Source organism: Triturus cristatus, chromosome 11, assembly GCF_964204655.1.
Source record: "Triturus cristatus chromosome 11, aTriCri1.1, whole genome shotgun sequence".
NCBI lineage: Eukaryota > Metazoa > Chordata > Amphibia > Caudata > Salamandridae > Triturus > Triturus cristatus.
Window position 1 is genome coordinate 903,602,005 of NC_140594.1, and position 27,808 is coordinate 903,629,812.

Genomic DNA, 27,808 nt, shown 5'->3' on the forward strand with positions numbered 1-27,808 from the left:
ATCTATGTGGTCCTACCACATCAGTGGAACCAATTTGTTGTCAGAAGTGTCCAATCAGAGTGACAAGAAACCTTTAATATGGTAGGTGGTCTGCTGCAGGATGGGTGGAGATGGGGCCACGTCACATTGACCAGCTATCATGCTGCCTTTTAGATGTTAAATTACACCTTAAGATTTCTGCTGTACCCTATTGGGAGAGTGTAGAACCATTTCAATGTACAGTGTGTTCTGTACAAAAGCATGCTCAAAATGCAGTTGCATGTGAGAGAGGAACACATTAGTGAATCATTTAGAGTTGTTTTCCTCCAATGATCGTTTTGTGTTCTTGTTTTGACACATCAAATGTGTTTATTTGGTCAATTATTTTCCTAATAGATAGGAGTAAAGGAGTTATGAGAAAGGGGCTGAAGATTGACGTTTATGAACCTGTAACTTTGATTTAGAGTGTCTTACGCCAATTTGGCCTTTAAAGTGATTGATATTTGTGGGAAGATTTGTGTTTTTCAAGAAGCACAGCTTACTCATTTCTGAATTTGCGAGAAGCATTTCTTGTTTATCATTGTAACTAAATTCTTTACCTCAACATTATTATTTTGTTTATATAAGAATCAAAATTGTTAGATGACCTGGGACAGTGCTAACATAGTTTTCATATTCCAGGGTTCTTCACCATCCTGCAGAGAATTTCAGATCTTTTGTTACTGATAAAGTATAGCAGAGTTTCCTAGAGACTAATCTTTAAGAGGAAATTAGAGAATAATTTTACACAAAGTTTGCTTATTTGCTTGGCAATAGCACATTTCCTGAGGTCACAAAAAACTAATCTAAAGCCCTCATTAAGTTTGGCTTTAAGTTTGGTGTGACATTTATCACACATGTTAACAATACTGTGGGGTTTTATATTTACTGTGTGTGATAAATAGCATCAATTAAAATCTTTTCCCCTAATATGGGGAATAATATGCATGTTTTGGTGCTTACCTCACCAAAATCCACTTGATCTGGTCTTTACCAGGCATTTTTCAATGACATATGTTTCATCAGTGGATTTGAACTACAGAAATGTATTGGGTGGATGCAGTTTTTATTCCACCGCATATTTAACAGATGCAAAAAGATCCACACAACCAATAATTCTGATATGTGTGGTAACAGGTGGGAACATATAAGGAAACTTATAATGAGGTTATGTGAAAAAAAATTACCCAGGGCTTTAGTGGCACCTAATCGTCTTTAAGAAATGCTAACAGAAGTGGCAAAATGATACATGTTGATAATAGTACTGTAATACTCACAATAGGATTAGGTTTGAGTTTGTAGTTTTTTATGGCTGCAGATGATGTATACTGAAATATTTTGTCACTGGTATTTTAGCTAAGTATTCTCAACTGACATTTATTTGGCTGGCTTAGCCCACTGGCGTAACATAAAGTGAGGGGGCCTCCCTGCACGGTACCTAGGGGGCCCCCTCCAGGCTCAATCAGGAGCTCTCTGGCCACAGTGCAGTGTCGAGGGGGCCCCTTGGGGCCCCCCGCACCGCGGGGGCTGCGGGGGCCTGTGTTACACCCCTGGCTCACCCGCATGTTGCTGTGAAAAATGTCCCTTTTACTTTAGAGGGCTCCTAGATGTATTAGTCAAGCTCAGTGCAGAGACTGCAATATACAACATATTCTTTTGACTGTTCACCAACTCAGATATGTAGACATTCAACTATTCTGTAATAAATTATGTTTTGGAGTGTTGTAAAATATTTTTGTTGTTTATCCGCTTCACCACTTTCTATCACTTCATCCTGTCGCATTATGGATGTGACGCGAGATATGTGGGAAGGACACATGTTAGTGAATATCTGTTATCTTATAGTGAAACTCAAACTTCGCCCAGAGCAGTGTTTCTATTATTGTGGGGATGTCTACTTGGGTGAAGGTTAAACCACTTCCAAGGCTTCCTAGTGCAAGTGAACACTTACTATGTCTGCTGGAAATATTAGTGAAGGATTACTAGCTTGCCACATCAAAGAGATACACCAAAAAGCCATTGTTTCTTCTTTCTTAGCATCTTTACTTCCATTTACTGTGTTGTGAATTGTTCTACCATGATTTTATTATTGGCATGTAGTACTTTGTCTGCAGTCGTACCTTGCTTCTACTGCTAGGCCAGACTCTCCCAACTCTCTCCATGGGCCTTTATTTGGAGTACATTTATGCCAGTCCAACTAAACCAATACACAACCTGTCTCTGAAGTCACCACCATAGTGTGATTGCATACATCAAAGATCCAGTTCTTTTAACTATCTTCAATGTCATACCAATAGTGGAAAGTAGGTACTTTACACCCAAAGACAATTGACTGGCAAGGGGGCAAGATTAAGGAAAGTGAAAATAGCAGATAAGAACCCAACGGCATCCAACACATTTTTCACATATGAAAAATTAACACCATGTATCTCTCCACAATAGACATGGAAGCAGGCTCAGCTATTGCAATATTCTATTGTAACTGTCTTTGCACTGAAATAGAAGTATTATAGTCAAATTTACTTAAGAGCATACTAAAAAGCATAACATAACCCATGGTTCTACAGCTGGATGTGCCATATCTACATTAAGAAACTAGGATGAGAGCATTAAAACATCTAATTTAATGATGTGGAACTTAATTCACTAGCCATCAACATGCAACAAAGCTGTTTTTGACCAGAGCTACTCATAAAAGGCCGGTAGCCAGACAGTTGGGCACCCTCCACAATCTATCAGGAAAGTGTAACCAAATATTGTTCCTCAAATCTGAGCTCCAGGGCAGGGATTGGCTACCCACCCACCCAAATATATAACCCAGGGGTTAAACGTTATATACAAAGAATTTTGGGAAAGGATGTAGCCTAATGGCTAGGGCGGTCGATCTCAAATCTGGGGAACCAGGTTCGAGTCTTAGGAATAACGCTCAATGTCCTGTGATTCTGGGCAAATCACTTAATCTCCCTGTACCTAACAAAACAATTAATGTGTCCTTGTGTAACGAAACTGGTGCACATGTAAAGCGCTCTGATACCTAATATCTTCGAGTCAAGTTTGCACTATATAAAGCTGCGAAAAATAAAAAAAATGTCCTAAGCACTAAAATGTAAAAGATTATCTTTAATGTCCAGAAAGGTGTCATATTTTCATTTCCATTGTCTATTTATTGGTTAAACAAATATTTTAGTGAGTCCTTGTTTCTTTAACAGTACATGCACCAAAATAATACACTCTACACAGCCAACAGGTGTTTTGTCATAGTGCCATATTCGCCTTCGACTTCCTCATGTCTTAATTGTATCAAGACCAGTCACTGCCTCCTTGTATGGATCAGGTTCAGCAAGCACCGTAATTTCCAGTTGAGAGCACACATAATCTAGATATCTTCTCGAATCAGAGGATACTCCTTCCTCGTGTAATTTAGTGTGCTTGACCAGGCTGCCGAAGTTTAAAGCAACAACTGAGGCATCTGTACCATCTGAACACTATCACACTAATATGATAGAGAAGGAACAGACCAGGAAAAGAACCTTTGAAGACTCAATGATGATAAATAGTTAATATTGATAACATGAAATGATTCAAAGCAAATGAGTAAGAAGTTGAACTTTCCTACGGGAGGAGGATAGAATGCCAGTTTGGGATCATGATTGAAAAGAAGAAGATTGAAGATAAGGAGGATCAAGCACAAGCAGATAAATGCAGTTTGCACTAGAGAAGCAGCCTATATAAGAAGTGACTGAACTTTTTTCCAGAATCCCTGCACAAAGGAAGTGAATTTGGAGACTACCAAACAAGGGTGTTTTACATCATATAGGCATCCAAAAGGGCAAGAGAGATATCTCTGAACATAAAGAAGATAACTCTTCCACATTTAACACAAGGGAGTTGCAATGACATGTGAAAAAATACACCATGTACTATAATGAATCCTGAAAGTACTCAAAGAATTACAGGAATCCATCAATCTTAGTGAAAATCACTGGTTTAGAAAATAGACTGACTGCACTGCGGGAGGAAGGGATTGTCAGTAAAACCCATTGACAAAAGATGTCCAAAACCCAGAGCAATATGTTGAAAGTTGGGTTACAGATTTTGTAATACTGATTGAGCAACAACCTGTAAATATCAATGTGCATCAAAATCAAAGCAATGCTCTTAAATTACACATTGAGAGAAAATATCATCAGGCTGAGGGATGTAAACTGTAGAATTTGGGCATTCCTGAAGGAAATGTATTTGTTGAAAAAGGAATGAATCATGGAACTACAATTAGAAGGATCACTAAGAAGAAGAGCTTCAGTACATAACAAACATGGGCACACTCCAGCTAACAGTGGTCTGCCAAATCAAAGACCATGATATGTAGTGTTACCTTTACTGATGAGCAGCAGAAGTTCCATACCATAGTTTAGAGAAAGTAGAATAATGGTGTAGTTCATGTATATCCCCAAATTGAAAACAAGGATTGGGTAAAATATTCAGAAAATCCAGAATCATGATACTGATTAAGTGATTCATCTTGTAAGAAACCTCTTTATGCAAGTAGACGATGAATGTATGAAGTACATTGTTGAACAATTTTGTGTGTCTTGCTTTGCAATAAGAAAAGATTTCTAGTAAATAAATTGTGTGTTGGGTTTTAATTGTCTCTTGTAACCTATTTGCTTTAACTGATCAGTCTATCCCCCAGGGAATTTGCACACTGTTTGCCAGAGAGATTTCTCCCTGTGCATACACAGGCACAACTATCCTTCAGCTGCAGCTGTTGAAAAACAAGCCACAGCATCAATTGCCAACTCTGGGCCTGTATACAAAATGATGAGTCTATCAAGTGACCTTCAGAAAAGCAGGATTACAGCATTAACCTCTTGTCTACTCCTTGCCTAGTCATTTTCACATAGGATCCGTCCACTGCCTCACTGAGGTATTGTTGTATATGTGTAAATAACAATACACACACTACACCTATGACTTCAACAGTGGCAGTGAATTTGTGGCAATGAAAGACCTTGTTTGTATGTGAGGGACAATGTAAGATTCCCTCGTGTTTCCTTCAAGGTTCCCCATAATGTGAGGCCATGATATTCAGAGTAGATCAATGATTGCATGAATGGATTATTGCATGGTTTATTCTGCTTGATTACGTGCCCCTATAGTTGATTCACTTTTTTTAGTCACTATGAACTTCATAATGAGTGACCCCAAAATGGCCCTGTATTTCCTAGCATCTCAAATTACTGATACCGGGGATACTACAAACTCTGTATGCAAGGACAATCCCAGCCATTGTGAGTTGAACCTTTAGAATCCACTAAGAAATTATGAATTACCAGTGAAATTCGTAAATACGGATGTGATTTCTCTGTTAATTCCTCCTTTTTCCTGAACATTTGAAATTGAAAAGTTTGGCTGTTTTTAGCTTCTGAAATCTTCGTAGGTGAGTAAATTTACCCTATAACTGTGGATCTCATGTTTCCAGTGGGGCAAGTAACTACTGTTACTGTCCTAATCGGAATTCATTTTCCACTCATAATGAGGGCCTAAGTGGGTACTCATTCATAATCTGCTCATTTTATCTGGGAGTGGGCGGTTTTAAAGCTATATTTCAATGTAGTATTCCAGGAGAGCTCTGTGCCCAATACTAAGATGGGAACTTGTAATTGTCAATGGGAACACATTTTCTTTCTGGGAGACTAGAAATATTTTGAAATGCAATGTGCACACTCGTCAGCTTTTATATTTGTCTCTTCAATAGATTTAATCAGGAAATTTTATGTTTCCCATCTGACTGCAAAAACATTTGTCTCAGCCCAACCCACTACACCCTCATGTGCTACCTAACTAATCTTCTTATGGTTGCTTAGTATGTTCCACACATTTGCTGACAACTTGACAATATTTCTCACGACCTATGGTTCTAGATACACATGAGAGTATTATCTTACTGTTCCCTTAAAAGAATTGTTCTCCCTCTCTGCTATGGACTTTTTTACTGATACAATGACAAATTCCAAACAGATTATTTCTCTAGTCTCTCTTTGACTGTATATGATGCATTCATAGAGCGGTGAATAGGTGAATATGTCAGTGACAACTGTAACATTTTGAACTAAATAAAACACAAAAATCAGTGATGTCATTTAAGATGACATCAGTGATGTCGTAAATATTGTCATAGACCACGACATGAGTGATGGAATATGTGAGACCATAAGCAGTGCATGACGGGGATGCAAGCTATAGTTAGCTATGCTAACTATAACTGGTAAATTACAGTGGATTTTTTAGTTCAAAACATTAAGGTTGTCACTGACATATCCACCTAACTGTAACACTACTTTTACCTTTGCTTCTTCATTGAATTTCGAAGTTTTTTTTAACAAAAACAGATCTTTTTATCACACGTTATTATAACGTTACTTTAACCTTTATTTTTCTCTTTACATTTCTAGTTTTTTTTAATGTAAAGTAATAGCTTATTACCATACCTAAAGCCAAATTGTGTGGCGGGGCGATGTCCACAGGGTCTAGCCACAGCAAACCCACCAACAGGCAGCCAACATCATACGGGGCTGGCCACAGGGCTGGGCCGTGGCCAACCCATCTGAAAGCAGCCAACCCATCGGTAGGCAGCCGTCATGCTGCGCCCAGCCTTTCATTGCATGCTGCATAGGGCTGTTGAAAGGGCCTGGCTTGCAGACCTGTGTCCAGCTCCTCACAGGCAGTCGCCAAGAGGCAGCCAACCCCACACCACATGCTGCCATTGCTCGTTCGTTGCATGGTGTTAGTCAACACAGGCCCTGCTTCCAACTCCTCACAGGCTGCCAATACTACACCATGGACAAGCTTTGGTGTGCGCAGTGTAGGGTTGGCCTTAGAGCCCCATGAACCCCATCCCCTGAGTCCAAAACATATATATTAAGGAGAAATGGCATACACACCCCCCAACCCTTAATTAGTATTGGAGACCCCATCACTGGTGCATGCCCCCTCCCTACGACTAATTAAGCCCAGGGGACTGCATCCCCTCAGCGAAATAGAATAAATAAAAAATAAGGTGAGCTGAATGCCGCCCTTTCCAAAGTCTTCTTGGGTCCCGGGACCACATCCCCTGGGGCCATAACCTAAGGGGAGGGGGCGTGTAGCCTCCCTCCTCAAACCTCATTAGGTCCCAGGGACACCATTATAATAAAAAAGGGGAGGGGCTGTGTAGCCCTCTCACCAAGCCTTGTTAGGCCCCGGGGATCCCATCGCCCTGGGCCAAAGCAATATCAAAGGAGAAGGGGCAGTGTGTACACCCTCCCTCAGCATCCGCAGGCCTGTTTTTTGTTTAAAACAGGAGGATGGACTGCAGGGCCCCCCTCCACAGCCTTATCAGGTCCAGGTTAAACTTTACAGTGAGATACGATTTCTCAAGTACTGCCCATACACTGTCACCAGAAGTGTTAATTAGTAAAAAACAATTCACCATATCATGCACACTTAAAAAAATTATAAAACTTAATTAGGACCAGCTTGACACAGATTGCATGCCGCCCACCACTCCAGCAGGAACATCTCAGTGTATTCGTTCCTTTAGATCTCATCAGATATGTTATAAGGCAATTTAAGACACCTCTGGGGTTTACCGTTGAGGCTGCACCTTTGTTTTTAGTAGCCTGTCATAATGGTTACGTTATACATAAGGCATACTGATTGAATATTTGTGGGCCTGAATATAGGTTTAACGTAACAGATTCCGCCTCTAAGCACTTGTAACAATCCATGTCTCTGTACTGTTGAAGTTAATTTTGGAAAAATATCTGTAGCAAACATTTTAAATGATCATATCTTCTTTATGTAATCCAGGCTTACCAGAACTTTGTCCGGAAAAATGGAAATGAAAAACTACTTCCTGGCATTGATCTGAATCACAACCAGTTATTCTTCCTGAATTTTGCACAGGTACAGCACTATACATTTTGGTATAGCTTCTAAACCAATACGAATGATTTCTGTGTGATCTTGAAATGTAGTTAGTTTGGAGAGGGATTCAGTCTAACTGGTACTATGGGGTACCAGCAAAAAGCAAGGGCTACATTTTGTTTCTGGTGTTCACATAATTGTTAGAGGTTATATAACTGTAACTCAGTTCTGTGTTAACTCTTTAGACTACGTACACCTAAAAACATATACATTTCTACAAGTTTTTAAAGATGTGGTATAGTGTTTAGCATATTTATGAATTATAGGAGTGAGCTAGTTTACTATTTAATCACTTTTAATCAAGGATATTGAAAACTCCTCAATTCAGTCTTGTATCAAACGGTGAAAATTGCATAACATTTGTACTTCTGCAATTTATTCTTCATAAATTATGCAAATGTCAAACACGTGAAAGTAAAAATAGTAACAAAATGCTTACCATGATGATGTAATGGCAGACAGGTTGCTTGATGTGATATAATTGTAGGCCGATTTCATTGACTTCTTTGTAGTGTCATACAACCAAGAGCTTAAAAGTGTGCCAGGCCAAATAAAACAGGAGGAAATGTTCCTTTCATTACTCCAGCTTACAAAAGTCCTCGCTGTGTGCTTTATATCATCTTTCATGAACTCTACTCTGTCTGTCTTAAGGTATTTTATGTTGTGTCCCTGTTTTAGTACCCATGATTTCTATAAAAGCTGCCTTTTTATCTCCAACCCTAGTAGTGTAGATGGACGTTCTTCCATTATGCTTGACTTTTCCCACTCCTTTCCTGCTATCCTATTTCATGATCACTTGTTCAAAAAACAATCTCACATGCTCAGTGCTGCTCCTATGGAAAAACACCTGACTGATGGAAATGTTCTGATTCACCTATCTTCGTGCTCACTAGTCCCATCATATGTTTTTGAGATGTCTCATCATTTGTTCTTAACATTTCTGTGGCATCGTTAAGGGGCTAGATTATTTATCTATGCCTAGTTTCATTGGCTGAAACACTACTAATGGTTTCACTATACCCATATATATTCTTCTCCTTCTAGATATTTCTAGAAACTTTTTTGTAATCTGCCATTTTTGTCAAGTTAACTGTCCCTAAATCCAGTACAAAAGTCAATGAGTGGCCAGTCACACTGAAAGTGTATTTTCTGCACATGTAAGCTAGCTACAGCATTCCATGACACAACTTGTCAGTCATCATGAGCAGTGAATAACATTTATACCGTATTTTCTGTTCTTCCAAGATGGCTGCCATGTGTCATTATTCCAAATTCCATCATGTCACGTTTCATCAAACAATTTGGTGGCCATCTTGGAAAGAAAATACAAATGGCCTCCCACCATGCTGGCTTTACCATTGCTGGCATACGACATTAGCAAGGGCAAAAGCAATGATCGGCAGACAGTAGCAGGCAGTGATGGGCAGAGGAGGGCAGCAGAATGTGTTGAGAGAGGTGGGAGATAATAAATGCAGGGGGTAAAGAGAAGGTGGCATATCCCCCTATGAACAAAACCCTGTTTTCTAATGTAAAAACTCATCCTTTACTCATTCTGTGACTTCAGAAAGATACTTTATCCTCACAAACCTTTTCAGCCCTAGGTTGTACCATGGTGCAGGTCATTGAGCACTGGTGGAAGCATGTAATCGAGTGAACATTTCCCTAAATGCGAAGGCATGGGATGCACCACGTCCTATCAAATTCCATCCGATGTTTCTTTAGCATTAGGAATCCAAAATTGTAATTACGCTCACAAAATATGCAAAATGTCTGAATTTCTTGGTGGGTGAAAATCAGGACTGGTCAGAGAAAAAAAAACACTATTTGTAAAACTATTCCCACACGTGGGGCATTTAAACCCATCTGAAGCTTGAAATGAGCACTATTTGTAAAAAACAAACATTGATCGTATTCCCCAGTAATGATACCAGCAGGGACATAAATATCTCAACAGTACTCTGTAGTTTTCACCACTGCAGCAATGAGACATCCGCTTTCTTCAGCTTTCATTGGCTGTGATGAGATCTGAATCAATCAGAGGGGAAGTTAATTGTTCTATGTCAGGTGCCGATTGGCAGTTTGAAATTGACAATCTGTCTCCTAATAAAAACATGGGAAATGTTCAACTGTTGAGTACAATTAACACCAACTTCAAATAAATTACATCCCAAAGACAACCAATAGGATAAAGGAGGAAAGGTGCATTAAAATGTGTCCTTTTCTGTGCAACGATATAAAATTACATCAAATTCTGTGAAATTCACCTATCTTGCATGGAAATTGAACTCTGGTGCAAACTCTGGGGGATATTTACAACAGAATTTGCGGAGCGTGTCGTGGCCTCCTTGGCTAAAACACACGCTCCGCCACTTCAGAAACGCGGGGCTGCTCCATATTTACAAGAATATGGTGCAGCCCTGCTTTTCCCCCTGTGCTGGCCCTACACTAAGCAGTGTAGCGCCAACGCAGGCACTCTTGCACCATAGTGCAAGGGTGTCTGCGTGCAGGGGAAGATAGTTTATGTACAGGAAGGTCCCCCTTACTGCACATAAACAATCTTGAAATGCTATTTTGTCACTTGTATGTGTTCGGCTTACTGCAGCACACATGGAAGTTACAAAATTTTTTTTTTTTTAAAGATTGTTTAAGTGTAGGAACGCTGCCTTGTAAATAAGGCGAAGCCCCTATCGCCTCGGGAACTTCACAAAAAGTGACGTTCCCATGGCAATAGGGGCTTGTAAATATGCTCCTTTGTGTTCATAAGTCTTCCGAGATGCCAACCAGAGAATGGTTCGATACAAAAATGTCCACAAGAAGTATTCTCCTTTAAGCATTCTCCCAGGTGCAAAAATGATTTGAAATTTCATAGCTGTGGAATCTCACAGAAGTTGGTCAAATTTGCACAATACAAAATGTAGGAAGTTCACAAAATTCACGTGCATAATCATATTCCCATGGCGTAGATATGCCATATAAAATCGAGAATTAGTTCCCATTAATTTTTAGTAAGGTTATTCCATAAATTTACCCTCCAAAGCCCTTCTGATTTAAAAATGTACTAATATTTCTTTGTGCCTCTACCTGATGCGGTACACATTTTAACTGATTTACAAAGGATTGGACATTTGGTTTATTCACACTTTTATATGATGGAATATGGAGGAAGTGATTTCGATGATTGTCAGGACTTCTCGTAGTTTACAGAACAAGTCATAACAATAGCAGAGGGCCTGTTGGGAACACCCTGTTTGGTACTGTCCACTGCACCTGAAATGATTCACTCTTCATAATCTAGATATGGTGCGGAACATACAGGCCGGAGTATGCAGTGAACTCCATCAAAACAGATGTGCACAGTCCAGGAAAATTCAGGTCAGTGGAAAATACCATATTGTTGTATTTCTGTGGAATGCATAAGTGCCAGCAAAATGCAGACCATGTATAAAAAGCCAAGGTTAAAACACAAGTGTACAGTGTATTTATGTGACACATTAATGCAAGTATGTTGTGAGTTGGGTAGTTTTAAATGGTGTTCTCCTGTTGCTCCTTCTGTAGCCACAGCTAAGTGGCCACATAGAGCTCAGAATTAGAATGGTTACCATCCCTTCAGAAACAGCCTCCTCTCAGAGGTAGCACATTGGCTTTGAAATAGGTACTCTTGTGACTTATGCGTTGTTGATCTTCGTTGTTTCTCACATACATTCCACTCAGTAATGCATTATCCAATTTTAATAAAGTAGATCATGAAGTGAGCACTTTCTCAAAATAAAGTGTATGTGGTAGAAATGTATATATTGGTTCAAACAAAATTAAAAGGTAAATTTCCATGTGTCGATTTATTCCTACATTTGGTATGACTTAATACATGTTTTGAAGTACCCAGCCACGGCCTGTGCAGGTAAGAGTGGTGGGGCAGTGGGGCCGTGTGGTGGTGGGGGGGGGGTTCGATAGACGACGCAGAGGGAAAATTAATTATTTATTGAATTTGCCCTCGTCGACACTTGCCAAAATACCCCCCACTAGGCCCCTCCGCCCCACCGCTCCTACCTGCATGGGCCACAACTCAGAGTACCTCTGAAAATCAGTAACAGCTTTCCAGATGTAAACAAAAGTCTAAGCATTTACAGATGAGCAAAAGTATCCAGTGAGCTTTTAAGCATGTTTAAATGCTTAGCAAAATTGCATTTGCACATCCTCGCTTTTTTTCTCCTGCAAGGAAAATATGTTCACACACCTAATTTCCACCACTGAGAAACTTTGTGAATACCATTGTTTACATATTTCACAAGGTAATCCCTCCCTTGGGTGTCCACTCCATACGCCTGTGAGCAGATTTACTCCCTCAAACGTTTGTACCACATAGGTTTAGTATTAAGTGTGAGTAATTTGATTTACATGTGCTAATCCTACTAGCTGTCACAGCTGCAGTCAAGTCACATGACACTGAACTATAACCTAATTTATAGTTGGGTGGTGATAGAAAATTCTTTGAATTGTGAATCTGATCGCGAATCTATTGGGGAAATGTTATCCACAATTAAATATTCCCATTTCAGAAGAAGTTTCGCCAATTCTTCCCCTACTGATATAGCCTTTCCCCAACAAGTCATAGAATATTCCAGGATCACCCAAATCTAATTCCAATCCTGATTCCTCTGGTTAGTCCTCGTTTGATCCCTGGTTTTTCACCCCGATGTGGTATTTAAATAATGTGAATCCTGCTAAAAGGCTAGAGAGAACTTCGGATGGCCATAGACAAAGATTCAGCCAACAAGTTATTGGAGTTCTATTTGTGTTCTGAGAGCAGAAATGGGCTGCTACTGCATTGTGATGTACTTTGTTTTAAAGTAGTGGTCTTAGACACCTTACTAAATTGGAGCAGGGCTGGAATGGTACTGATGGATACAGGGATATTGTTTCAAATCTTGAGTGCCCTGATAAAGAAAGCTTGTTGCCCTGTTTTTTTTTGCAATTTTTCAACTCTAGTTTGATAGGGTCCTGACTGCTGGTGTGGTAAATGCCACTGGATATAGTTACCTTGTCAACCAGAAATAAGGAGGTGGTGAATGTAATGGCTTTCTAGATGATGCAGTTTGTTTTGAATATGGTGCAAGGAGCCACGTTTAGATATATCAGGGAGGATATAATGTGGTCATGTTTCTTCCCACCCTCGACAAGCTACAACATGTGCAATGCTCTTAAAGGGGACAAGTGTGGAGAATGAGAAGCCATGCAGCAGGGAGGATGGTACAGTATGATGACTTGAATGAGTTCTGAGAGTGCTGTGTCAGAAGAATGATTTCATTTTCTTTTGTAGGGAGAGCTGACCTTAGGCTGTCTGGGTTTTCTTTGGGAGATCAGGTGTTCCTTGAGGGTGAGGTCAATATCATGGTGAATGTGACTAACCTGGTGTTGCATGAAAGTTGTGGGTTTTTTTTCGTCCAGATTTATGTCTTTTAGCCAGATTTGGACTACTTGTTTCTTGCTGTTAGTGGTGAATAGAAATAATTCTGGTTGGTGGGTTCAGCTTCAGGAAATGCTTAGCATCCAGGTCTGGCAGAGATGCAGTTAGTGTTTGAAGAATTGGAAGGCTGGAGCAGAGGAAAATCTCAAGTAGATTTCGGCATTGTTGGCATGTTGGTGAATTTTGGTGCTGTTATCGGGAAGTAGAATATCAAGAGGCTGTAATTATCATTGGGTGATGTCTGGGTTTGAGGATTTATCCGAACTCAGACGTATTAATGAATTGTCGACTAAAGAGATCTGTGCAGAAGACAGAAAATATTAAAGAAGACTTGAAGATAGTGGTAAAGATTGGAGTATCTATTTTAAGAAGGACTCCTGCAAACTCATTCATCAACATTGTTAACGTCCTATTCCAGATTCCAAGTTAAGCACAAATATCACATTGACCCACTGTATTTCCCCACATAAATCCCCCCAGGTATTGCTGGAGGGATTTCCATGAGTAAATAAAAGTAACCTGATGGAAGCATGTAGATTTAACAGCAGTTAAACTGTAATTCCATATAATTCTCCTTTCTAACCTTCAAATCTCAGAACTAGCATTAACTCTGCCTGGGCATGAACTGCAAAGAGCGTATATTTGCTTCCTTTAGATGGGTTTACCTCATCATGTTTCTGACAAGGTCAGAATGAAGGGTACATTTGTGATTCCTCAGGTAGAAAATCAGGCATAGAATAACTTTGTTTCTTAGTAGTAAGCAAATATGAGAAAGTAGGTCCCAGCATATCACCAGGCGATAGGAATTCGATGACTGTAATATCCAACCCACAGTTTTCACTTTTCACCCAATTCCTCTTAGAATAGAATTCTGGATAATGAAGAATGTATTCAGCCTTCAATTTGTGTCCCCTGTTTGTGCATTTTGTATTGGGAGGTTCCAGGAAGGAAGCAGATGAAGGATTAAACACCACTATCATAAATCAGAGCATGATTAATTATAAAATCACAGATATCTGTTTTAAAGAATGATTGGACATCACCTAACTAACTCTAGACAATCAGTCAGTCACATTATTATAGACTATGAGATTTAAAATATATAGGGCCAGATGTAGCAAGCCAAATTACTATCGCAAATGCTAAAATTCGCAGAATTTGAGCGTTTGCGATTCCTTATTTTGTGCAAGCATTTAGAGAATCGCAATTTGCGGTTCCCTAAATGCTATACTAGTAGGCATTGCAAACTGCGATACTGCCTTAAGGAATCGCAAATTACTTCCAACTTAAAGTTGGTGGTAATTTGCGATTTTCATTACAAAAGCTCTTTTTAGCTTTTTTCAAAGTGCCATGTGGCACACATGCACATTTCAGGGGTGCAACAGGGTGTCTTCTTGGAACCCTTGCACCCTTGAAATTGCGTGCCTATTGGGTAATCGCAAATTGCGTGCGCAATTCCCATTCATTCCTATGTGCCTAAAGGCCCATAGGAATGAATGGGAAGGTATTCCTTCATTGCGAATCGCAACTTGCAATTAAGGAATATTAAGGAATCGCAATTATTATTGCGATTCCTATATACATTCCATTTTGCGAGTCCTTAATAGCGATTTGCTAACAATCGCTATTAAGGACTCGCAAAACAGATTTTACCTACATCTGGCCCATAGTACTTTAATCTGTAGCTATTTGAAGCATTTTAAAACGTGGGTAACAGCATTCAAAATATATATCAAGTATATATCAAGTAGTATTCACAGTAATACAGTCACATAAATATAAAATACTAGTATGTGATCAAAGAGATATAATTTTGCATTAACTAAAGGACTGCAGTTCTGCTAAATCAATAAAGATTACAGCAGATTTTCTTAATTGAAATTGGTCGTCAATAGAGGATTTGCAAAACAGAAAATCGCAGAAGTCTGATGCAAAAGCCAAATCCAAAAAAGGGATCCTACAATTTGCGACCAAAACAAAAAAAGATGAAGCAGATAAGGCAGATCTAGGTGTGGAATTGCAGGGGATGAAGTTTATCAGAAATCGGAGATGTTTTTCTGGGAAATGTATGTTATTCTAAAAGAAGAGACTTACAGTCTGAATTTGGTGTTGGTTACTTTGTCACAAATGTGGCGGATGCCCCTTCCACCTTGTTAAAGTGCCATATGATAAAATGTGTTTGTAAAAAGGCTGACAGGATATTCGTCAGATTTGTGACAGATTTACCCATTTTTAAAACGCCCTTAGGGCTTGATTTTGAGTTTGGTGGATGGGATACTCAATCACAATATTGTGGAAGCCTCCTCATCCACCATTATACTACATTACAGCATATATCACTTGTAATAAAGTGGGCTGGAATGCAATTTTGTTTCCCATCCACCAAAAACTAGCCAAGGCCCTATTTTCATTTAAGGTTTGCTAATCGGCCAAGCCCTATTGTGGCAGAGACTGCTCAAATCTAGAGATCCCTGCTGCTATGGAGGTGATTTCTGCTGTAGTGTTCTTGGTAATATGGTGAGATCACTTTTGGTGAAACACCAAGAAGCTTCTCATGTCCTGGCAACGTGGCCTAGCTTTATCTTTACGGAAAGGAACACATAAAGTGTGTTTGGGTGGGTTAGTACTACTAAACTAAAGGCAATATCATTAAGTACCTCATACACAGCCCGTTTTCTCTCTGTGCATGGGAGACATTGTTTTATTTTCCTGTTTGTGACTACCAACCTTTCACCACAGAGAGAAACTGAAACTTGCTTTAGCAATGGCCGTAAGGTCGGACTTTAATGTGCTAATAAATGTAGCATAAGCACATCAAAATGAAAGTCAGTCAGTGTTGAACGCTTGTTTATCTTTGATACAATCCTGTTTATGTTTCTAAATCAAATAAAGTCCTGATGATGAGACAATCTTTATTATTGTCCTTTTTTACTTCAATAAGATGGAAAGAATGGAATTACTATAATGAAGGCTCCCTTTCTATTGAATCTTATTTTGACACAGAAAGAAAATGAGGACTGTATTAAATCCAAGGGTGCCTTCAATATAGACTGCCTTTTCTTTCTGGGAAACAAGAAAAAGAATGAAACTACCCTGTCATGGTGGCACTTATGGGAAGCCACCAGGTGGGAAGGGCTAGTGAGAGAACAAGAGGGTGTGGCAGGTGAAGACTGTCGTGAATTCAGTCCCAGGTCCGATACTCCTCAGGATTCGGGCGACGCTATATGGGGTCCACCTCTCGACGTCACCAGCTTCCTGCACTAAAGGCACAGAAGACTGGAGCAATCAAGCGAGGGAAGGGAAGGATGGGAACAGCGGGGAGTAGAACCTGTAAAGAAACATTAACATACAAACAAGAACATAATACAATGCCAGAACAATTAGCTACTCTCATCAATTCTCGCTACATGTCATAGTTATGATAAATGAGCTTCCCTATTTCCTCATAAACCAGCATACACAACTCGGTAGCTTACCCATACACAACATGCACCACCGGACTCAGCCCTGAGTAACCCCAGCGGTTGTGGGCTATGACCTGGTATATTGTTAAAGAAACAGAGAGGATTTCTGTCTCCTTTTGTTTGCCAGTTTGCTTGAGAGGCACTGTAGGGAAATCAAGAATGCTGCTCTGGTGCACCATATAGCATACAACACACAAGAGATTGGTGCAAAGTGTCAGTATACCTTGGGTAGTTTTAGGTTCTATTGTTCCTGCTACGGTTTACTAGGAAGACGGCAGGATTGTCTCTACCGTGATTTTTCCGTACCAGATATAAATGCCACCCAGCCTAATACGGATTCTGACCTATTTCTGAAGCACTGTCCATATGGTATTCTCACCGCGTTTGATATCCAAATAATAACTACTGGTCTTAATCCAGACCCTTTGGTTTGTAGGGACTTCGTCCAATGAACTGAACCAATTGCAATAGGCTCCCCTTGAAATAGAAACTATAAGAAGGTGCAAACAAATATCTGTCTATGGTATCGGGCGCACACCCCCCAGATACTTGCTGTTTGCGATGTTCACCGAGCTTCCCTTTTTGGCTCGACACGCTAGCCTTCACGTGTGCCTCTGCCTCGCCTTTACGAACTCAAAGAATGATGCCAGCCCCGGTCTCCCTGCATGACATCAAGGACTTCCGGAGAATGCACCCAAGGAGTCTCGGTCTCGTTCCTCGAGACTCTGAAGCCGAATACTCGGCCGAGGCTTCAGCAATCCCCGCGGCTCTCCAAAGACATGCGGGAAAAGGGTTACAAAAATCTCCACTCGGCTATTTCACATTCGTTAATTACGCACAACGTCGTGCGTGCGTCACGGGCTTTTTATGCCCTTGGCTCCTCCCATTCATGCACAGGGATTTCTGGGAGATGCAGTTTTTGCAGGCGCGTGGTGCCTGGATCCTGACAGTAGGTCCCCCGCCAGGCGCCTCCTAGAACCTGGTTTATCTGGGTGTTTCCGATAGAAAGCCCTAAGCTTGGCAGGCACGTGCACATTGGCACTGGGCACCCACGAATCCTCCTCAGCAGTGTACCCCTTCCAGGAGATCAAGTACCACAAGTTTCCTCCCCTGTACTTGGAGTCCATCACGCTGCGTACCTCATATTCCTGACCTTCTTCCGTGGAAACTGCAGGTGGAGGTTTCCTCACTCCACATTTTGCCGGTTTTAGAAGACTACAGTGGAACACTGGGTGAATACGCAGCGAGCCCGGAAGTCGTAATTTATACGCCACAGGGTTGACTTGTTTCATCACTCGATAAGGGCCTATGTATCTTGGGTGAAACACACTCCGTAGCTTAAAACGGATGTTTTTAGTGGACAACCATACTTGGTCCCCTTTTTGGTACTGCGGTCCTTCCACTCTATGTTTGTCCGCCCAGTCTTTATAACGTATCTTGGACTGTACCAAGAGTTTCTGTACTCGTGAGTGTCCTTTGCGCAACTCCCTCATGTGACCTTGTATCGAAGGCTGATTTATGACCCTTCCTGGCATGACAACAGGCAGAATTCTTGCGTCATACCCGAAGTTGGCGACAAAGGGAGAGACACCAATGGAGCTGTGGGAGGCGTTATTATACGCCAACTCCGCCATCCATAACATGGACACCCATGATTCTTGCGCGCTGTCCGCATAACATCGTAGATATTTCTTTACCGTTTGGTTAACCTTTTGGTTTGACCATCAGTCTGTGGGTGGAAACTCAAGGACAACGCCGAGTCGATATGCAGAGACTTACACCACCCTTTCCAGAAGCGTGCAACAAATTGAGGGCCTCTGTCGGACACAATAACTTGCGGAATGCCATGCAGTTTCACTATGTTTTGTAACAATAGTTGTGCGGTTTGACCCGCCGTAGGCAGCGTCTTGCAAGGAATAAAGTGGCCCATCTTGGTGAGACTGTCAATAACCACCAGAATGGCAGAATACCCTTGATCTACCGGGAGACCTGTGATGAAATCCAGGCTGATGTTTTGCCATGGTGCCCGGGGTGTTGGTAAGGGAACCAGTTTGCCCCTGCGAGCGGACGTGTCTGTTTTCCCCCTGGCGCAGTCTTCACACCGCGACACCCACTCCTTAATGTCCTGGACTAGGGATTTCCAACAAAAGTATCTTTGCACCAATAAGGTGGTCTTTCGTATGCCCGGGTGCCCCGCTAAAGGATTGCCGTGGCACCACTCAAAGGCGCGTCTTCTAAGGGCTGGTGTTGGCAGAAACAATTTATTGTTCTGGAATGGCAGCCCCCCCTGGATCTTTCGTTCCGGGCATTTGTCCGCCCAACCGCTCCACGCCTCCGGAATTCTGTTTGTCCTTATGCTTTCTAGATATTCTTCTGCTCGTATGGCACATATGACCTTGGACGGAGGTATGATGGCCTTTTTGGTTTCTTCCTCTTTTTCCTCTCCAGCCATCACTCGAGACAGAGAGTCGGCCTTTCTGTTGTCTTCCCCGGGTCTGAAGGTGATGATGAAGTTATACTCTTCGAAGAAAAGCATCCACCTCATTTGTCTTGGTGACAGACTCCTGGCCGTTCTCAGATACTGTAGATTCTGATGATCGGAATACACAGTTTCCGGAAACTTGGCCCCCCATAAATACGGGCGCCATTCCTGGAACGCCTTTTTAATAGAGAGGAGTTATTTTTCTGCAATGTTATAATTCCTCTCAGCCGGTAACAATTTCTGTGAAAGATACGCCACAGGGTGAAGCTGCCCGGTGTCCTTGTCTCTTTGAGAAAGAATGGCCCCTATAGCGTCGTTAGACGCATCTGCCTCCAGTATGAAAGGAACGTCCAACTGTGGGTGCCGCAAGACCGGAGCAGAGGTAAAAGCCTTTTTCAGATATTCAAAGGCCTGGTTAGCTTCAGTGGTCCATGCGAATGCCACTCCTTTTCTGAGCAGACGTGTAATTGGAATGGCCCGTTGTGAAAAACCTTGTATAAATCTCCGGTAATAATTCGAAAACCCCAGGAAGCACTGTACTTCTCTCACATTTTGGGGGACCGGCCAATCCTGTACCGCCTGAACCTTTCGCTCTGACATACTCATACCATCCGGACGGAGTATCACTCCCAAGAATTCCACTTCCGTCACCCCAAACTCGCACTTGCTTAGTTTGCAAAATAAACTGTGCTTTCTTAACTCGCTCAATACCTGTAGCACATGTTCGTGGTGACTGTTGATAGACTCAGAATAAATCAAAATGTCGTCTATATATACGACTACCGTTCTATCCACTAAGTCCTTAAGCACGTCATTCAGAAAGTACTGGAATGCCGCCGGGGCGTTACACAACCCGAACGGCATTACCAGATACTCAAAAAGACCATAGCGGGTTTTAAAGGCGGTCTTCCACTCGTCCCCTTTACGAATGCGTACCAGATGGTACGCCCCTCACAGATCCAACCGTGTGTAAATCCTCGCTTCCCTTTCTTGATCCAAAAGGACCGGGAAAAGGGGTAGAGGATACCGGTTACAGACTGTGTTTTTGTTGAGCATGCGATAGTCACAGCATGCTCTCAAATCCCCATTAGCCTTCGCAATAAAAAACAAAGGCGAGGCCGCGGGTGAACGGGACGGGCGAATGAACCCTATTTCCAAAAAATGATCTAAATACTCTCGGAGATGTTTAGTTTCCGGTTCGGAGAGGGCATAGACCCTACATGTAGGGATCGTAGCTCCTTCCACCAAATCTATTTGGCAGTCATACGGATGGTGTGGAGGAAGCGACTCTGCCTGTTCCTTGCTAAACACATCCGCAAAAATTCGGTATTCTTCGGGTAGAACAATGTTCTTTTCGGCTGCCATGGCTACTACCAATGTGTTTGCCAACACTGTGGCCCCCGAAGTCCCCCCAAGCATCATATGCTCCTGACATTCCTCAGATAAGAACTGAACGGTTCGGCCTCTCCAATCAATGGTGGGATTATGAAGGCTGAACCACGGCATCCCCAATATCACTTCGTACTGCGGAGCATCGATGATGTTTAATGCCAAGGAGTCGATGTGTCTCATCACACCTGCTCTACACGTTAACCTTACTGTTTCTGTTTGTTCTAGGAGCAATCCCGAGGTGAGAGGTTTGCCATCCACAGCTAACACTTCTTCGGGGATTTCCCACGCTGTTTTTCCTATCGCTAATCTTTCCACCAGTCCTCTATGGATAAAATTACCTGTGTCCCCTGAATCCAACATAGCGTTGATTTGATAGGTTTGTCGGCTGGTTTCTAGCCACATGATCAATTCTAAATGTCTTTCGATATCCCCCTGTTGAGTGGTGGCCAGGGAAGGAATCGTCCACCTGGGGATCTCTACGTCTTCCGAGGCTTCACCCCTCTTTACGGAACCGTCTACTCCCGCCACTGTGGCAATAGCTTGTTTATTCCTGTAATTGCCCCCTGGTCTTTTGGGACGAGCCAGACACTCTCGAACGTAGTGCCCCTTCTTACCGCAGTACATACACAAGCCTTGTGTACGTCTACTCTCCCTTTCTGTCCTTGACAATTGAGCACGGACCGCTCCCACTTCCATGGGCTCCGCGGCCGCCTCGCTTCCCGTGGCCTCTTTCCTCACTCTCTCTCCCCTGAACCTATCTCCCCCCCAGTCTGTAATCCGACCGTCCAAACGTAATGCTAGACTAATTAAAGCCTCGCAGGATCTGGGCTGAGGATCTATTCGAGCTATGACGTCCTTTAAATCGTTGCATAATCCCTGATAGAAAAGTGACATTCTCTTCTCTTCAGGCCACGCGGCTTCAGCTACCAAACGATTAAACGTGGTTAAGTAAGTTACTAACTCGGTTCTCCCTTGTTTTAGTTCCAAGAGCTCCCTATCTGCGCTAAACGTGGTAGTTCTCCTATCAAAACCCCCCTCCAAAGCCGTTCGGAATTCATCCCAATGTGATAAGACCGGATCGTTATGGCGTACTAAAGGAACCGCCCAATTGGCTGCATCTCCAGCCAAGTAGGAGATAGCAAACGCCACCCTAGAGTGATTAGTAGGAAAGGAGGAAGGCCTACAGGAAAAGTGCATCAATATCTGAGTGAGGAACACCTGTATCTTATGGGGGTCTCCGGAATATCTCTCAGGGTTGGCTAAAGGAATGGGGGGAGGTACATGTACCTGAATCGGATGTGTACCCGATCCCGCCTCAAAGGGGTTCCTTGACAGCCTATCCACTTTGTCGCGTAAATCCGCCGTTTCGGCCCTCGAGGCCGCCAACTCCCGCTGTACGGCGGCTAGTGCTGCTAAGACCTCTTCCATACTGCGTCTCTAACCACCCCCCGAACCGGCAGGAGTCTCAATACATGGGTGCGCAATTCTGTGGTGAATTCAGTCCCAGGTCCGATACTCCTCAGGATTCGGGCGACGCTATATGGGGTCCACCTCTCGACGTCACCAGCTTCCTGCACTAAAGGCACGGAAGACTGGAGCAATCAAGCGAGGGAAGGGAAGGATGGGAACAGCGGGGAGTAGAACCTGTAAAGAAACATTAACATACAAACAAGAACATAATACAATGCCAGACCAATTAGCTACTCTCATCAATTCTCGCTACATGTCATAGTTATGATAAATGAGCTTCCCTATTTCCTCATAAACAAGCATACACAACTCGGTAGCTTACCCATACACCACATGCACCACCGGACTCAACCCTGAGTAATCCCAGCGGTTGTGGGCTATGACCTGGTATATTGTTAAAGAAACAGAGAGGATTTCTGTCTCCTTTTGTTTGCCAGTTTGCTTGAGAGGCTCTGGTCCTAACTGTAGGGAAATCAAGAATGCTGCTCTGGTGCACCATATAGCATACAACACACAAGAGATTGGTGCAAAGTGTCAGTATACCTTGGGTAGTTTTAGGTTCTATTGTTCCTGCTACGGTTTACTAGGAAGACGGCAGGATTGTCTCTACCGCGATTTTTCCGTACCAGATATAAATGCCACCCAGCCTAATACGGATTCTGACCTATTTCTGAAGCACTGTCCATACGGTATTCTCACCGCGTTTGATATCCAAATAATAACTACTGGTCTTAATCCAGACCCTTTGGTTTGTAGGGACTTCGTCCAATGAACTGAACCAATTGCATGAGGCTCCCCTTGAAATAGAAACTATAAGAAGGTGCAAACAAATATCTGTCTATGGTATCGGGCGCACACCCCCCAGATACTTGCTGTTTGCGGTGTTCACCGAGCTCCACTTTTTGGCTCGACACGCTAGCCTTCGCGTGTGCCTCTGCCTCGCCTTTACGAACTCAAAGAATGATGCCAGCCCCCGTCTCCCTGCATGACATCAAGGACTTCCGGAGAATGCACCCAAGGAGTCTCGGTCTCGCTCCTCGAGACTCTGAAGCCGAAAACTCGGCCGAAGCTTCAGCAATCCCCGCGGCTCTCCAAAGACATGCAGGAAAAGGGTTACGAAAATCTCCACTCGGCAATTTCACATTAGTTAAGTACGCACAACGTCGTGCGAGCGTCACAGGCGTTTTATGCCCTTGGCTCCTCCCATTCATGCTCAGGGATTTCTGGGAGATGTAGTTTTTGCAGGCGCGTGGTGCCTGGATCCTGACAAAGACAGTGAGGAGAAACATGAGGAGTGGTGGGCGGGAGACCACATAGGGGCAAGTGGGCTGAATGAATGAGAGACGTTGGTCGGTGGGCGTATGAGGAGCACACTGGAGAAGAGGGAGTGGGAAGGTGGAATGAGATGGGATGGCCAGTGGAAGAAGCACAGAGCAAGACACAAGGAAGGGAGCCTGTAGTTGTGAATTCCCCCTTTATGGAATTCAGTGGAAGTGCTGGATTGGGAGCTGACAGATACACGTTAAAAACCATGAGCATCAGATAGAAGAGAAGTAATGCTCTGGCTGAGCCAAGATGTGATTGACTGAGTCTTATACCAATGGCTGAAAGAAGGTGGTCACAAACAGCTAAAGATTGAAGAGGTGGACCTCTAGAACAAACTAGGTATGCTCTAAGTGAAAGTGGTGTTTCATTGCTCTGCTGTCAACCCAGAACTAAAATAAGAATGAGAAGATGAAAAAAATTGGTTAATTGGTTGAAGGGGTGGAATACCCCCTCAGGCAACAACCACAATCCTTATCAGGGTGGCTCGCAAAAGCCACTAAATTAACCTGTAGTTAACCCTTTGGTTGCTTGGCACGAAAGCAGTCAGGCTTAACTTGCAGGTAATGTGTAAAGTAGTTATGCAGCACATAAACAGTAACAAAGTGAAAACACAACAGAAGAAAACTCTCAAACCCATTGAGAAAAACAGAGCAATTTTTAATAAATAAAATTATACCAAAACAACAAGCATCCAATCAGTAGAACCGAAGATATTTAATTTTAAAGTTATAGACTGGGCAAAAGTCTCAAGTTCTGGACGACCTTGATAGAACACTTGTCAGATACATGGATCGGGTTAGTCCCACTTGGAATATACCTACTCAAGTCTGGTGCACAGAGTTCTATTAGCTGTGGAGGGGGCAAGGAGAAGCAGGTGGAGGGTTGAGGATAGTCATCACGGTAGCGTGAGGAGCATGCCTGGTGTGACACACTGTTCTTGCTGTAGTGTGAAGAGCCTATGGGGTATCATGGATGGTAATTACTGGAGCTTCGCGTTGGCGGTTACCACAGGCTGTTGCTGCTGTAGTGCGCAGTGCAACTCTCAAGTTGCCGGATGTCACTGGCGGTTACAGTAGCACTAAGAGTAGGTCTCACCAGAGCTTTTCGTTGGTGGTCATCACTGACAGCAAGCTCTTGGTGCGAAAGGCCCCATTTGCGGTAACAAGGAGCCCAACATCAGGATTTTGACTTTGTGTTGCAGAAGAGTACACTCTGATGCCAGCCAAGAATCCAGGACCTGAGGAGTCACCTCTCAGGGATCAGGGACTCTCTCCAGCAGAGGCTAAAAGGGCTCTGGCAGGTCCAGCTGCCTCAGGTTAGCTGAGCAACTGCAGGGAGGTCTCTGAAGCTTCTCGTGTCCCTGTAGCTCGCACAGGAACCTAACAAACTGACCTTTGGAGTCACTCTGGTTTAGCCCGGGATGAAGAAAAGCCGGTCCAATCTTCCTTAGACAGCAAGGCAGTCCTCAAGCAACATTGCTGGCCTTCTTCTGTGATGCCCATAGGTCCAGGAGTGTTCTGAAAAGTAGCCCTGAAGGTGCAATATTTATACCTGGTGCTTGCCTTTTTGTGGAAGATTTCCTATCCTGCCCAAAGTTCTTCCCCATCCTCTGTCAAGGCTCCAAACAGTCTAGGCAAGCAGGTTTGGTGTCAAATTCCTTTGTGGGTGCAGGAGGCAAAGCCATTGAAAGTGTAAGTTAGGCTTGATGCAGCTCCTCCCCAGCCATCCTGCCAGGAGGACCCATCCTGTTCACACCTGAGACCCTTTTTTGTCACCAACAACAGAGCCATTCAAAGTCATGTGATACAGGACACTGGTACAAGGTACAAATGTTTGGGACAAGAAAATTACAACTTTCTAAAAGGGGCATTTTCAGAATGGCGACTTAAAATCTAACTTTACCATTAAAGAGGATTTTAAATTAAAATAAATTTGAGTGTGAACAGCATATCTCTATCTGCTTCAAATCTTAAGATATCAAGTATTATTTGTAATAAGGTAACCTAGAATTAGTCAATGGGAGAGACAGGCCTTACAACTGTGAAAAACGAGTTTATGATCTTTTCACTGCTAGGACATATAAAACTACTTTTCAAATACAATGCACCCTGCCGAATGAGCCTTTAGAACTTTCCTTAGGGGTGACAGAATTATTAACAAGCATTGGCAATGCCAATAGGTCTGGCTTTAAAGGAATGTGTTATTGTAATGTGAAGCATTACAAGTAGATTGCACGGAAATGGATATGTATTTTATGGAAACAAAGAACTGTAGAATAACACTGGTGTAAGTTAAAAGGTCAGATGACAGTTGAAATGTCAGGCCAGACCTAAAAATCCATTTAGGTTAATAACTGCCCTCCTCCCATCTGTGCTGCTAGTAGAGAAAAACATCATACATTATCTAAATATCTAAGATACTTAAACAGCATTACAATGTCATGTGTGTACCCCTGAAAGATAAAGCTCTGGCAGCTGGATAAATAACCAAAATGATGATAGCTGTATGGAGGGCATGCACTTATGTTGTGGAAGCACACACCTTCTGCCCAATCAGAACATACTCCTGGCTCCCAAATTGTGGGCGGAGCCAAAACCCCTCTCTCCTGGTGATTCTCACATAATTGTCAGGCAACAGCCATATTGTCAACCAAGAGCATAAAAAGGAAGGTTTGGGTCTGACAAAAGGTTTATAAATGGCAGTTTAAAACTACACTACACACTGCAGTGGCAGGCCTGCGACAAGTTTCAAAAGGCTACTTTAGTGTGTGGCAGAATGAGTGCTGCAGGCCCACTAGTTTTTGTATCAAAGAAACAAGGGCCACCCTACTCGCAAGGAAACAGGGCATACAATATATATACGGAAACAATGGTTCTTGCGGACAATCAATAATAAAGACGAATAATAGCATTTAGTTACTGAAAATAGAATTGTCACAAGAGAAGCATACTCTAGAAACCACATACTGTTTGCACGAGATATCTTTGTATTTGAAAAGACGTATTAACTGTGCTCTATGTCCCAAGTGAAAAAATAGGCACCACATCGCATTAGTAACCGATTGCAATATACAACAAGCTTTCCTAATACATGAAAACGACATTTAATATTAATATCATAGCCTCTGTATTATTTTTTAGAGGTCCGGTAAAGTTTTGTTTTAAATGCCAGGTTGAAATCACAGTTTAATACTACGATACAGTCTGCAGTGGCAGGCCTGAGGCATGTTTCAAAAGGCTACGTTAGTGGGTGGCAGAGTGAGTGCTGCAGGCCCACCTGTGACTTCTTATTTACAGACCCAGCGTGCAGGTAGGACTGTTTACTAGCGGCTTAGGTGTAGTCCATCTTTACTATGTTTGAAGAGAAGAGCACAAGCACTTCAGCACTGATTAGCCGGGGAAAAGTGCACAGAATCCTATTCCCAACAAAAACAAATTCAGCAAAACAGGAGAAGTAAAGGCAAAAAATCTGGGGTAATACCACACCAAGGATGTCAGGTCCTTTCACTCTCTTTATATAGGCAGAATGCCAGCATAGAGGGTGCCTAGGTTGTGTCTAGTCTCCACAGAATTTACTGCCATTATCAGATTAGTAAAACAGGAGCAATGTTTGCAGAAGGCGGGGCTTCAGCCTTTCAGGGGGGCCCCCTCCGAGAACCACCTCTGTTCTGCAGAGTCTTGCCTTGATGGCCTTGAATATTTTCTAAACAGATTGTTTTAAATATCGTTTTCCTTTCATTTATTTGTAATGTGGGTTATGTGTGAGAGTCTATTGCAGGCATTTTGCAGAGAAATGTTGTGTTTGTGTTTCATGCAACATCCATTTAAAAAGTTGCTTTTAGATCAAAACAGGACCTCACATATGCGAAATGGGAGAGAATAATAGCGATTATCTGCAGTAAAATGAGTGAGCTAATGTGTTACAATATAGAGAACATCACTTTCCCTGAATGATAAATGTAAAAACATTTAGAATTTGAATGACTGTGACTGCACTGTCAGTGACCTGGCCAAAGAGGGCATCAAAGAACTGAAACTCGACCATAAATTCAAAGGCCCCCAAAATACGTTTGGCCCAGGGCCCCAAAAACCCTTAAAATATCCCTGCAGATGGCAGATGAAATGAGGTGGTGGTAAGGGTTAATACCTACTGCATACAGTATGGAGCCCTGCAAGTCTCCATATTGTAGAGCCTTGGCTGGCTGTGGGAACCATAGGTGGATGT

At 42.4% G+C, this 27,808-nt stretch overlaps 1 protein-coding gene across 3 annotated transcripts in view; it reads left to right on the forward strand.

Annotated features, from left to right (window-relative positions):
- MME (membrane metalloendopeptidase) overlaps positions 1 to 27,808 on the forward strand; it is a 523,853-nt gene that overhangs the window by 467,373 nt on the left and 28,672 nt on the right. For all 3 annotated transcript variants that reach the window (XM_085634818.1, XM_085634819.1, XM_085634817.1), the window contains exons 21-22: positions 7,870 to 7,965; positions 11,282 to 11,358. In XM_085634818.1, the coding sequence (XP_085490944.1) occupies positions 7,870 to 7,965; positions 11,282 to 11,358 (173 nt within the window). The remainder of the gene's footprint in view (positions 1 to 7,869; positions 7,966 to 11,281; positions 11,359 to 27,808) is intronic.